This window comes from Bombus fervidus, chromosome 5 (genome assembly GCF_041682495.2).
Source record: "Bombus fervidus isolate BK054 chromosome 5, iyBomFerv1, whole genome shotgun sequence".
NCBI classification, from domain to species: Eukaryota; Metazoa; Arthropoda; class Insecta; order Hymenoptera; family Apidae; genus Bombus; species Bombus fervidus.
Window position 1 is genome coordinate 17,509,948 of NC_091521.1, and position 14,281 is coordinate 17,524,228.

General features: G+C 34.9%; 2 protein-coding genes across 2 annotated transcripts; one reads left to right on the top strand and one right to left on the bottom strand.

Moving 5' to 3' along the window:
* Window positions 1–1,663: 1,663 nt before the first annotated feature.
* Window positions 1,664–4,131, bottom strand: LOC139987504 (protein takeout). Its single transcript, XM_072003833.1, has 3 exons — window positions 3,983–4,131; window positions 3,123–3,363; window positions 1,664–2,685 (listed from the first exon to the last, which is right to left on the bottom strand). The coding sequence occupies exons 1-3, from the start codon at window positions 4,056–4,058 to the stop codon at window positions 2,244–2,246; spliced, it is 759 nt and encodes a 252-aa protein (XP_071859934.1). The 5' UTR covers window positions 4,059–4,131; the 3' UTR covers window positions 1,664–2,243.
* A 900-nt stretch (window positions 4,132–5,031) lies between these two features.
* Window positions 5,032–12,026, top strand: LOC139987498 (uncharacterized). The gene is made up of 5 exons (XM_072003820.1): window positions 5,032–7,210; window positions 8,158–8,430; window positions 8,695–8,821; window positions 9,062–9,220; window positions 10,592–12,026. The coding sequence occupies exons 1-5, from the start codon at window positions 6,119–6,121 to the stop codon at window positions 10,711–10,713; spliced, it is 1,773 nt and encodes a 590-aa protein (XP_071859921.1). The 5' UTR covers window positions 5,032–6,118; the 3' UTR covers window positions 10,714–12,026.
* The last annotated feature ends 2,255 nt before the right edge of the window (window positions 12,027–14,281 follow it).

The following is a 14,281-nucleotide window of genomic DNA, read 5'->3' on the forward strand; positions in this document are numbered from 1 at the left end:
AGATATTAGAAAGGAATAATTTAATTTTTTACTTTACGAATCTGCCTTAAATGGATATACTTACCGCTAGAAAATGTAAGATTTTGTTTGAAAAATTCAAAGAATTTAGTTAACTAAGTGAACACGATCTTTCATTTAATTCGTTTCTAATTATTAACTTTCGTTAGTTTGGATAATTTAAATTATTTAATTACAATTTTAAGCAAATATCTTTGATAAAAAATATTAAGGGAATATTAAGCAAATATTTTCCTTTCGAATATCGGAAACAAGATAACGATGATTTAATTTGTTGAATTTTCCACTTTTAACAAAGGAAGACATAAACGTTATACGAGCAAATATTTCACGAACCTATTCCGGTTTTAATGATTCAGCTAGTCGCTTGGGCACCTTGAAACTTTCGGATGTTTCACGGTGTTTGAAGAAATTCCGAAAGAACTTGTCGCTGTTGCCCAATTTGTAACTCGCAAGAAACCAAATGTCGACATCAATGCTTTGTAATACGAGATTTTTATAAATATACATAAATACTTTAGAAACGGAAGAGCAGTTCCGCAATTGGAAATAAGGAACATCGAGAAGGATATGGAAATGGTAATTTTTCTAAAGTTTCTCGGTATAAGTATACGATACAAGCGACAAAAGGAAACATGTAATAAAACGAGCAATAGTAATAATAAAAAATTACAAAAGAAAATTATAATGGAAAAGAAGACAGGGGTATTAATTATCTATTACCAATAATTTAATTAAATGCAAACAGATCTCGTAGCAATTATTCAACTATACGATTGCAATAACGAGTACTATACCCTGTGATATTCATGAAATTGTTTCGACCATTGCTTGGTAGTAGCATCGTACATCGATTATTGAAAATGTCAAACGTATTATAAACATTCTAAAGGTGTTTCGAAATATATGCAAATTCCCACCGAGAATCACTTACAAATGCGTTACATTGTAGTCGGCTGCGGCACATTCGCTCGAACGTGACTATACATATTTTCGCGAAGATGAACGAAAGGTTTCTGAAAGCTATTTTTTTGCGACACCGGTACGCAACTGCAAAGGAAATTACTGATTCTCGTGGACTGTTTAGAAAAGTCAATATTTCGTAAACTTTATTGAATAAAATAAAAGTTTTATAAAACTTTGTTTTTCTGAATTTTCTAAATAATTTCTTATCTCGAGCAAAGAAAACGAAGCAAATGCATTGGAACATTGCAGCAACAAAAACGGTTCTTACGCACATAATCGTTCGTGCAGTTATGATCTTTTCGGTAATACCAATGGCAATGATCGACGCTGAAAGGAAACAGGATAATATAAATGTCTCGTAAATTAATAATTTTTAAAAGCGACCGATTGCTGACCTAAAATTACATCAACAGAGCCGTTGATTTCTCAGTCTTTAATTTCTTCGCAACGTCTTTCGCAATGGTATCGTTACTCCACGACAATAGTTGAGCGGCAAAGAATTACGACCCTTGGATTCGTAATTCAAATCTGCCGCGGACAAAATATTATTTAAACAAAGAGCCTCGTTCGTATTTATAAAACCATACATATGTATCTATTTAAATTCCTGAAATAACAAATGTAAGTTAAACGAACTTGTATTGTTATAAAATTCAATCGGAAATTAATCAGAACGATCAACATCCAAGTCTTATTTATCGTGTACTAAAATAATATCGTACGTATGTAATTGCTTTTATTTTCTGACACCATTTGAGAATCTACTGTTAATATATCTTTCGAAAATTGAAGTTTCGAAGTAAGAAAATTTATAATCTAGAAACAAGATAGTTTTATTTCCTATTTATTATAGAACTCTAATAAGAATACAAGGAGAATATGATACAATGATTCGCCTTCGGCATAAAACTGAGCGAGGACTTTTATCAGCGCCTACAATGCTGTTCTACGATTTACACGCTCGTCGTGTGGTTATCTTCGTTTAGGCTCACGAGTTGTAGGAAACTGTAAAATTAATTATCGAATACCAATTACGTATTTTCAAATAATCAAAGAAGCGTCGAAAGAAATCTGAAAATTATCTTGAAAAAATGTTTAGAAATTTTTAAGAGAAAATAGAAATAACTGCAATTCGTAATTTTATCACAACTTCGAAAACGGTATTTAAAAACAAAAATATAAGAATTTAGAAAAACTTACAAAATCAATCAATACATCGCATTAACATGTTTACAAGAGAAAAAAATATATATTTTACTTCAAGGTGGCAATAATACATCCTCCGGAAACACCGAGAAAATCGTATTCGTGAAATTCGTGACCAACATGGCAACGGTTTCCTCCAATTTCGGCCTTATTTCCGTTATCACCGTGCTCCAGTTCTCGTTCAGGAAAAGATTCATGGCGGCTGAAAGCGTTTCGTCGCCGTTGAACAAATTATCTAAGCGCACAGTGGCATGGCCGATCTCAAAATCGACATAAATGTCCTCCACCTTCTGATGAATCAATCCTGTTCTCCCGTTACGATAACGTTCCAACTGTAGAACGACAATGGCATCGATGTCTGTGAAGTTTCCGTATCCGATACCATTTCCTATGATTGGTAGCATTATAATTCTACCGTCCATGATGTAATTCGCTACCATTTCCAGTCGTGGAATGTAGAGTTCCAGGTGTACTGTATTTTTGTCTAAGTCGAAGCTGGTAAAAAGATATTATTCGTGCAGTTAATCTAAATACTTAAGATTACGAGAATCATTCATTTTTTTAAAAAAATGGTCTATTCTTTGTTATTTTAATTTTTTAGGGGATTAGTGACGCATGGTTCGTTAGTTTTTCATTAATCCAGGTATGACACGGTACAGGCGAAAGATGATGAAAATTATTGCGATTAAATATTTCGAAATATATGAAGTTCACTGACGAATGATCAAAGCCCGACAAATCGATATACGAGGAATTACGAACTATTGTGTTGGCAACTAAGTGATTGCGGATTTTGCCAATACCACCTATTGATAAAATCCGCAATCACTTAGTTGCCGACCCAATATATTCTACGTCTTTCGAGCGATGTGTGAGTTATAGAAAGGAAGAAGAATACGTAGAGAGATATTGATTGAAATGCAAGGACATACCTGATGCTCTTAGGTACGAAGTTACTGCCACCATAAATGGACACGTTGTTATACCTCGCGTGAATATAGATTGGACCGGAACTTTGGTCAATTTGGACCTCTTCTAAGCGAAGCGGTTCACACGCTGGAATCCCAAGAGCTGCTATTCCATTTTTTAAATACGGTTTCAAGGAAATGACACTTTGCATTATACAGTCGTCGAGGAATGGATCACTTTGATGACATATCTTCAAGAACGATGCTAAAAGGAACCATATTGTTTTATTTCATTGATTCAAAATGAAAAATAAAATTCGATGTCTTATTCGATAAATACTTCATTTTTATGCGTTACTTATACAAAATGTCCGATAAAGAAACGATTCGAATTATACTTTATATAAAAATTCGCACGAAATATTTTATTTTCATCGATTATAAATAAAGCAGATGTTTGCCCCTCGTTATGAGAAAAATCCAAGTATTATGTTCGCTGTTTATTAGCCTTCGATCTCGTCCAGAATTCAAGTTAGACCTGAATTCTTTGCACAATTAGATCACATGATTTTCTATACGATTCATCGCGAATTAAATGCAAGTGTTCCAGTTTGCAATGATAACGCCTGCATACCGGGTGTTTTAAGAATCTATCGTGACAATATGTCGTTATGTCGTATCGCAGTGAAATATCTAAGAAGCAAATATTTCATTTTAATTTAAAATACCGCCATAAATTGCTTTGTTGAGTAAAATTCCATTGGATTAATCTTAGAAAATATATAGTTTCAGTCAAATAGCGTAAATATTACTATGGAATGAAAAAAAAAGAAGATACAGTAAAAATTGTGTAGCGACATTTATAAGAAAAATAGGGTACTTACGGATTTCTGGAACGAGTAAAGAAATCGACAAGCAACTTGTCACCAAAAGTATTAAGAAAAATCCGTAGAACCGCATTGTTGTTGTCACGACGATGTTCGATCGCGAAATAATTTTGTGCCATCGAAAATTGCCAACGTGTTATTGATTGCCAATCCGCTGACATCGTCATTTTTATTACACCTGCAGTTCCGTTTACGGGTTACGCAATTTAATGTTCCGATATTGGTCTTGTGTCAATTTTATCGCACTTGCCATTCCTTCGTGTCCACTGAATTTCCTCGAAAATTAATTCATTGACTCGAGAAAGTAAAAAATATTCTTTCGAATCTTCTTGACGAACGTTCCCTTGCGAATGTTTTTAATCGGATATTAATTTTCCATCAAAGTACCAAGCTTTTACACCGACTTGAAATAATAAGATACATTTTTATTTGACCTTTATTTCTTTGTGATAATAATACGATTGTTACATCACGCTCATAAAAATACGTAAATCTAACAAATTTTCACCCAGGCGTAACAAAACGCACGAAAATAGATCAGCATGTTCGAATCGAAATAAAAATTCGAATCTAAATTAATTCATTGGCTCGAGAAAGTAAAAAATATTCTCTCGAACCTTCTTGACGAACGTTCCCTTGCGAACGTTTTTAATCGGATATTAATTTTCCATCAAAGTACCAAGCTTTTACACCGACTTGAAATAATAAGATACATTTTTATTTGACCTTTATTTCTTTGTGATAATAATACGATTGTTACATCGCGCTCATAAAAATACGTAAATCTAACAAGTTTTCACCCAGGCGTAACAAAACGCACGAAAATAGATCAGCATGTTCGAATCTAAATTAATTCATTGACTCGAGAAAGTAAAAAATATTCTTTCGAACCTTCTTGACGAACGTTCCCTTGCGAATGTTTTTAATCGGATATTAATTTTCCATCAAAGTACCAAGCTTTTACACCGACTTGAAATAATAAGATACATTTTTATTTGACCTTTATTTGTGATAATAATACGATTGTTACATCGCGCTCATAAAAATACGTAAATCTAACAAATTTTCACCCAGGCGTAACAAAACGCACGAAAATAGATCAGCATGTTCGAATCTAAATAAAAATTCGAAGGAAACCGTCAATGGTATATGTATTATAAAACTTAGCCTCACCTTCACCCAAAAACCAAGTTCGTCGCACCTCCCCATTTCCCTCCCCCCCCCCACATTTTTCCCAACCTTCCCACCGAATCATTGAACAAAGCACAACGACGCTCCCCATTAAGCGTCATGTCGCAGCTACCACATACTGCGATGTACATTTAAGAACAAGCTATTACGCAACAGCGAACAACTCCGGTGGTGCGCTATTTGCGGCCATAATGTCTTCCACTTAAGGTCGGGGAAAGACCTTGCCCCCTATTACGTCGCATCGAGGGCGAAACGCGATGTTCAAGTGGCTAGAAGAAGAAAGAAAAGAAGTTGTATAGACAACTAGAAAGAACACCTAGTTAACGAGTATCAGAAGAATCAGAGTGGTCCATGGCCCAGATCCGATGCCCTTCCACGCTGCTGTATAAAACGCATCATCCACACGCGATTGCCGCTTTTGCACGAACACACGCCTTAAGGACAAACGTCGGACGACACTAACCAGTGACAGTAATGATCGTGAAGGATCTTGTTGACTTGACTTTAGTCTTGGATTAATCGAGAACAGCCTGGAAGAAGAACGAATCATCGGTCCAGGTGCCAAAGTGTTGATGTGCGCCGCCCTCTTCTGCTTCCTTCTGGTCTTCATCGTGGTTGCCATCGTTGTTCTCTTGGTGTTTAAGCCTATCTACGTCTGGGAGATGAAAAGCGTGGAATAGAAACTTCTCCGAAGACTTCTGATTCTTCAGCAATGGGATTCTAAACGTTCAATTATTTCTAAACACTTAGAAATGTTATAATATAAAACACCTATGATACTTTGGTACGTTTCCTTTGAAGATTCTTTGCTTCTGAAGAGCTATTTCGAAATATTCGATTGAAATATTTAAAAAATAGCATTTAAAGGTACTTAGAAGTACTCAAGTGCCAAAGAACTGAATCTACGGTAGCGAGAAAAGGTTCAAGAAATAAATACACGCGATGACGAAGGTTATAGCTGTCACGTTCCTAGCTCTGGGTCTGCTGACCCTGGCGAACTGTCAGGGATCCTTGCTGGAAATGTCTCAACAACTGTGGGCGAAGCTTTTATCAGGAGGATTCTCTAAAGCTGGCAAGCTAGATCCTCTAAAGGTGCCGGTAATCAAAGTGGATCAATCCGAAGGAAATACCAGTTACAGAATAATTCTTCGGAACGTGGAGATCGCTGGACTAAACGGATCCACACTGGACAGCATCCACATAGCTCGAGGTCGATTGAAATCGAACCTCAGCGAGCTAGAAGCTGGCTACGTGAGCTACAGCGACCTGAGAGATCTGGATTCCATCAGATACAGATTCCATACATTAATCAAAGAACCTAAAGAGCAAAACGAAAGCTTCGAGGCCATTGTCTCTGCCACTAATCAAGAGAACAAGTTCGTGGCTAGTGCCAGGGAGCAAGAGAGTCGTTTCGAAAGACTCAGACAATACGATCCATTCTTGATGAAGATTCAAGCGGAGAAGATGAAGGAACCAGCGACTGATCGCCCTCAGAATAATCACAAACTGCATCAAGAATCTGGATTTGGGACTTACAGCATGGAAGACGCAAAGGTTCTCTCAAAATCGGACACCAGTCGAATTATAGAGAACTTGAGGTATCCTTCGGACGTTCAAATGATTTATGCGATGAGCGCAATAAATTCTGGTCTCAATTCGAAGAATTCTGAGCAGAAAGAGGATTACGATAGATCCAGATCGGGTCCTTATGATGGTCGGAACAAAGAACACGGCAGACAGAGTCATGGAAGAGAGAATTTCGCTAGGGGAAGAGCCGAGGAACGTCACGAGGATGTTGAGACTTCGGCATCGGAGAACGTGGAGAGTACAGTGACGGGTCAGAGATTTGTTCCTGGACAAATTAGCAGAGAACAGGCGCATGGTAAAGAATCGAAACGTCTAGAGGAACAGCCAGGTTATATCGATATAGTTTACGCAGATGAGAACCGTAATGGCGGCGTGAGGCGTTTTGGAAACGACAGAATGAAGTCTAAGGGGGATGCAAGAGTGTTTGGTACGAAGGATGCTTCAAAGGTAACGAAATGATTTTACCCGTTGAGGGAACGAAGATTTTTGTAATACTCTTTCGAAGAGAAGATGTTTGATTTGCTAATTTCGTAGAAAAGCCGATGATAACAATTTTCCTACGTGTTTCCTGCAAGTTAATCGACTCCTCTTCCTGCTTTTGATGTTGCGAGTTTCCGCTAGAAAGTAAAATAAAAAGGGATAACATTCATTTTTCTATAACTTCCTGGTATTTAATAAATAGTTTGCCGCTATACTAATGCGATTAGGCAGAGAGATAGTGTAACAATTCTACGTTAAATAGCACGTTTGAAGATACGTGTGAACCTACTGTCGTAGATACGTTAACTTCAAATAGTAGATAGAATTGTAGAATTATTTTCCTTGCGATTATGTTAGGACCAACGTCTTGTAAACAAGTAAAATTACCATCACGATGAAAAGAATTTTTTAATACGTTAAAAATCCAACCAGAAATCTGTGAAAACGTACGATGATTTGTAGAAACATTCTATGGGAATTTGTAAAAGTTGCGCGGAAAATCTTTGAAACGGTATCGAGAAACTTTCGAATGTAATTTACAGAACATTTTGAAAAATCCTACGGAAGCATTAAAGGTTCCTAAGAAATAGTAGAAAATTCTTTAAATGTTAAGAACAGCAAAGTTTCTGAAATAAACCGCTAGACAAATTTTGAAACTCTGTGAAATCTTAAAATTTTCTTTCTGGGAAGCTGGTCGAAAAAACTTTAGAAAGAGACAATAATACGTACGTTTATCAAAGTCAGCATTTAATCATCAGAAAATTAGCAGGTACTCGAACCAACAATTTAACGTCAGCCTCATTATTCGTAAACGCAGTAATAGCAATTTACTATTATAAATAGATATTGCTATATATATATATACCTTCATCTTGTTGCTAAGCTGCAGTAAAGTAGTTAACCGATGTAAACAGGATATCCTCGAGAATAAACGAGTTATTAGTCGCAACTGTACCGAGGGAGAATCCTTGACGAAGAGGAACGACGCGGTTAAGGCGGCCATAGAGGCGAAGAGATTGGATGGTTTGTCTAGATACGCGAAAAACTATCAGGAGAAGCAAGGATACTTCGAAGAAGGGATGCAATTGGTCTATCATTATGGTGGAATGGATCGAAAGAATCCTGGGGAAGAGAAACTTGCTCAAGGGGCTAGATACAAGCGTGCTCATAGAGGGAACGATACCGATGTAAGTACACGCTATGTTCTTCTTAGTGTGCAATTCGTATCTCTACTTGTTTCAGTCATGGCGTTATTTTCCTTTCTTTTTACTTTTTTGTCGTTAATTAGAACTTGAGAAGGATTTCTCACGGATTTTCAAATCGACATGGTCTTTTCTTATTTTAAATAATTAATCCGAATTATTATTCTATTGAATTCTGTTATTCTATTTATTATTATTCTCAATAACGTTTTTAATTATCTTTCAATTTCTTTTCTACCGATTTCCAAGGATGATGTTATGCACGTCATTATGAAAATCAGAATTCCTCTGCTTCGCGTGAAATCCGATTATCATCTGATGGGTAAAGTTGGCCAGGAACTAGTGAGAGGAAACGGCCAGCTGAATGGCAACTTCAGTGAGTGTGTTCTTTGTGTCAAGTTTATTGGTTGCGGGAAAAAAGTCTTGTTTCTTGATTGTTACTTTCTCCTAGTACGTAATATTTTTAGTTATGATGGAAATTTTCTCGTGAAAAACAAGTTTTACGATAGGAAATTTATAGTTACAACGAGAATGACAATAATGTTAAAGATTAAGAAAGAATTAAAAGAACTACTCGAAGTTTTAAAATAATATTTGTTGATTCGAACGAGAGCAGCCGATGTTGTTGGCGACTTCACGATCGAATTGAAAAAAGCCAGTGGACAGGATGCGTTAATTGTTCGCGCAGCAAGAAGCAAATTGATTTCCAGGAAGCAAAATGTCTCTCTTCAAGGAATGAACGAAGAGGGACCAGTAAAGTCCATTCTCAGTCACAGTGAGTTTTTTGTGTTATTTATATCTTGTCTAATCATTGACTCTTCTAATTAAATCTCACTCACATAATATATATATATTAATATGTCATACTAAATATAGTATTTCTTTGAATGAAGATTTTAATAAACAAAAATAAATAATAAATAAATAAAAATAAATGAATAATAAAATAAATGATAAATAAACCAAAGCGGTAGAAAGCTATGTCTAAAACAGCCACAAAAATATAACGCGTTGGAAATTAAATTTCAACTCCAAGTAAATATATAATGCGAAAGTAGAAATAAAATTGGTCGTTAAAAAGTTATTGCCACAAATTATCGATTAAAAATGATTATTAGATCAAAGATGGAATTAATAACAGTAACGTATTACGTACTCGAGGAAATATTTATTTTGCCTGTAAGTAGCAAACGGTGGTAACAAAGCAATTACGGGACATTACGTAAAAGCTTTTCATCTGTCCTCGTTACGTCATACAACCGGTATTCTTCCTTAATTAGCAGACGTCGTGAAAAACGCCGGAAAAAGTGGGATTTTATAGAGAAAAGCAACGTGAATAGATCTAAAAAGTTGCGGTTGAATATCGACGACCGAAGATGTATGCTGCATGTTAAAATCGTGGAACGTGGCAGGCATGCGTATAATTACATAAAATATGAGAATCATAGAAAGAAAAACGTTTCCTTTGTAAAGAATCAACGTGAAAATACGTTCATTGAATTCTTCTTACGATCAATCTATTTTAAATTGTAGCTTTATTCGGTCAATGAACAAATATTTAAATTTCCGTAAATTCACAAACATCTTCGCGTCTAATTATTAAAAATATCCTCATAATTTTTCGTAGGTGGCCTGTGGACAATTATGCAAATTATTATTCTTAGATTTAAGAGAAAAGAGATCGACGTATACGTAAGAAACCTAAAGAAGAATTTATCGCACACTTTAGATATTACGATCGATACTCTAATTTAGATATTTTATATAGTTTCCCATATCATGTGCCCTCTACGGACTATATCTTCAAGTCTCCCATAAATGCATAAAAAATAGCCTGTATAAATATCCGACAAACATTTTCATAATCATTATAGATCAATTATTCCACGAGAACTAATCGATTTCACTAATTCCGTTGTCGCGATGGATTATTTCGCTCGCTATCGAAAGAAATGCACGTTTCGCGCACGTTACTAGGAAACAATGGAAGAAAGTAAAAGTGGTTGGGTGTATTGACATCGATCGAGCGAAGTAAAAGTGTGTCCACTTTCAATGGACGTCTTAATGCACCCCATGACCATCCATGCGCGACATCCAGCGTATTAACTCGCTTAATCATAGATTCACGATTGACTTTCGACCATAGGTTTGATGGCTGCAGAAGCGGTAGCCGCCATGCTTGCCGATGACCTGGCTACCAAGGCCCTCAACGACAAAACGGCGGACGCGATGATTTATAGGATGTACAAAAACCTTCCGGTCAATTAAAGCGGTGTCGAGGACATTCTACCATTCAATTGGACTTTTGTCATTCTTACAGGTTTATATCGCATAAAATACGTTGACGCATAATGTTCAAAACAATTGTTTCAAGATGATTGTATAAAAAAAAAAAAAAAAAAAAAGAGAAAGAAGAAAGCACACACAGGTTCAAAAAGATAGCACAGGTTTAGGGAATTTCCTATGAATTTTTAGCATTGAATTACCGAAAGATTTACAGACTTCACTTAGGCAAATATTTTTATTTTCTTCGACGTTAGGTTTCTTAAATAATCGTTTGAGATATTAATCAATAATTGCATGCCTCTATTTATTTACTTATTTATTTGTTTCTGTTCATAGTTACAGAGCCGATTAATTTATTAGTAACGTTATATTCTATTTTATCTTTTACAACGTAGCTCTTGTTTTAACGTTATATTCGAGTTTATACATATATTTATTACACACATGTTTTACATTACATACGCGTATTAGAAATACCTTGTAATTTATATACCGCAAGTCAATCTAGCTTAGTTCGTAGAATTTGTACTTAGACTGCTAAATCATCTGTCCCTTAGTTGCTAAAAAAACAAAACTGTCAGCTCGTTCAATATGGAAACGATCCGGTTCACGCGTTATCTCACGACCTTTAGCCGCAGAAACCGAAAACTCCTCTGCATAGCCGATCACGTTCCCCGAGTTGTGTCACCGTGTGATTGCAGTGGTGCGATTTGCAAACGGGTTCCCGAACGTTACGTCCTGTTTACACCATACCCGGCACCATCGCGAAACCAGTTGGGATCCGTCGGATTTTACATAATCGCATTTGGAAAATTCAACGAGTTGCAATAACGTTCATCGACTCGGGGAAAGTAGTTGTGAAACGTGTAGAAATTTCACAAAATCTGGAGGCTGCAGCGATTTTGCTTTACGCTTTTCGTTTTTTAATCGATCGTGCGATCTTATCGTTGGTCTGCATTTCGTAAGTTTCCTTAGAATTAGATTTTAGCGTTATACTGTTAGCTTTAGAATATCAATATCATTTTTAACAGAATATTAGAATATCGTTGCAGAGAATTATTACACGTAATTGGGGTATAGTAAGTGGTAAATAATGTTTCAACGCTTTCATTATGACGCATAGCCGAGGTAATATCGATTAGCTATTGATTTTTGCAAAGCTGTAAATCGAGAGAAAAGATAGCTACGTTTTTGGACTCTCTAACGCAAGAAACATTAGCGTGACGCTTGATAATATAAAAAGTAATATACCAGTAGTATATAAAAAATTAAAGAGAATAAGCCGATACGCATATACTTTACAAAGGATCGTCCGAATCTTCAAAAAAATGCACCGTAGTAAATTTATAAAGTTTCTGAAGATTACGAATTAGTCGTTTCTCCATAGTCTGATAGTTTTAGCGTTAAAATGGAAATATAATATTCAGGGACTTGGAAATGGTTTCCTTTCGAGAGAGAAATAATTGCATTAGAACGTGGCACACGTCATACGTGCTAATTTTTTTCAAACTTTCGTTCTCTTTTTGATCGCTGATCAAAACCGTGTCGACCAAATAGCAATTATGCGTTATACGGATATGTAGATCGTTAGATCGTTAGATACTTGAACAACGGAACATGAACGATGCAGAAAAGAATGAATTAAATGTAACGCGTACCAAGACAGTGGCTCGTGCGTTTATTGATCGCACAACGATCTAACTTGGATTGTGCAATATACATCTAAAAGAGTTAATACAATTAATATAGATAATATTTATATGGAGAATATGTTATAAAGTTAGAACTGAATTACGGAAAATGGTTACACTGTTATGTATAATGATGGTAATAGTGATAGAGTAAAGGAAATGTAGAATCTACATTGCGAAATAGAAATATATACTCTTAACAAAATGCATATAATAATCGTAGAAATAATTTATGCATATGAATACATAAATGTACTAATATTATAGATATATATATATATATACATATTGATATGTAAGAATCTTCTAATGTATTGGAGATTTAAGATGCGAAATAAAAAGATTTATCTAGGCAATGAGTTTAATATGTTTTTCATAGTCTGTAAATCGTTCGTTACAATCTCTTTCAGTCTGTCAATCTGTGGATTTTATTTTATGCCAGACATGAAACTATATTTTTAAAATAATAATTTGTCCTTCGAACAACGTTACATATTAGCGAAGGAAATTTATTACAAAAGGAATAAACACGTCGTTAAAATAATGTCAAATCTCTACGATATATTTTCGATGAAACAGATGAAAAATAGTTGGGAAACTTTTAACGTCGAAGGATTTCATCGCGTTTGAAAAAGAAGGAAATTCTGTTTCAACAATCAGAAACACAGAAGGTTTGCGTCACTTCGCGATTAGCATTAACAGAAAAAGATAATTAACAGTTTTACGTCTGGAACTTTCTGCAAAACATCGCATAAAGTGATTCACGATATTTCTGACCTAAATGTGGCAAGGGTTTGCGTGCCAACTATTGCAAAAGCTTAGGAAAGCACTCGAAATTTTTCCATCGTTTCACACCCAACGATAACATCTTTTCCGAACGATCGTTTGCTCAAACTACTATCTTTTATCGTACTCTTTCGAAATTACGAATTATTACACGAAACATTAGGCGGAATTTGCGACAAGGACGCGATGATTGTTAGATTAACGACGAATCGTTGCAAGGAGAATTATTATCGCGATTCTTGGCCAGTTGCGAGAGAAATTATTGCGATGGGAGGATGTCGCTAAAGGAAACCGTAATTGACGGAAGAAATTACTTGATGCAAAAAAAATTCAAATTAGAATTCCGTTGTTTGATAGATTATAATTTAGTGAGAGTTTTACTTGTTATTATTTCATCTATTTTATTCTATTAGAAGATTGTTATCAGAGATTTTTTCTTTCCAGTTATTTTATGATTATCTACAATTATTTATGGATAAATATATTTGTTTATATATAGCAGAAATTAATTTTTAAACACACAGAATACGTTCTTTATAACTAGACGAACCAGTATTTTTATAAACAGAATATAATTTCTTGAATTTCCCTTACAGAAAAGGATTAAATTTCTTATATTTTATTTGCAATTAGATGGATTCAATTTTTTCACCTATGTCTCATTTATTTTAACAAAATTTAGACAAACTGGCTTACAATGGACACCCATTTTTTGTCCCATGAATATCATTTAAAAATATCTGTCAAATCAGAATATTTCTTCTCTCTATGAATATATTATAAACGTACATTGCCTGCTTAGACTTAGCATGTTTTATAGAGGTAAATTATTAACCGAGAGTAATTCTACGATTTTTAGCGTGATTTCTACTTTCTACAGTTGATTTGATTATTATAAGCATGATATTATATAAATGTAAAATCGATTACTATGGAATTTATAATCTAAACATGACAAGTATTTTAAATAATTAATGATTCTTACTTTCCAAAAGTTGACCACAAGAAAGCTTGTGACAATTGTATAACGTGCGTTAATTATATAATTCATTCTTTACGTACAAATTAATTTT

Coding starts and splice junctions, on each gene's coding strand:
- LOC139987504 (XM_072003833.1), bottom strand. CDS start 4,058: ATGCGGTTCTACGGATTTTTCTTAATACTTTTGGTGACAAGTTGCTTG. Junction 3,364..3,982: donor TTTACTCGTTCCAGAAATCC/GTAAGTACCCTA, acceptor GGTTCCTTTTAG/CATCGTTCTTGAAGATATGT. Junction 2,686..3,122: donor TTCGTACCTAAGAGCATCAG/GTATGTCCTTGC, acceptor TCTTTTTACCAG/CTTCGACTTAGACAAAAATA.
- LOC139987498 (XM_072003820.1), top strand. CDS start 6,119: ATGACGAAGGTTATAGCTGTCACGTTCCTAGCTCTGGGTCTGCTGACC. Junction 8,431..8,694: donor ATAGAGGGAACGATACCGAT/GTAAGTACACGC, acceptor CCGATTTCCAAG/GATGATGTTATGCACGTCAT. Junction 8,822..9,061: donor CCAGCTGAATGGCAACTTCA/GTGAGTGTGTTC, acceptor GAACGAGAGCAG/CCGATGTTGTTGGCGACTTC.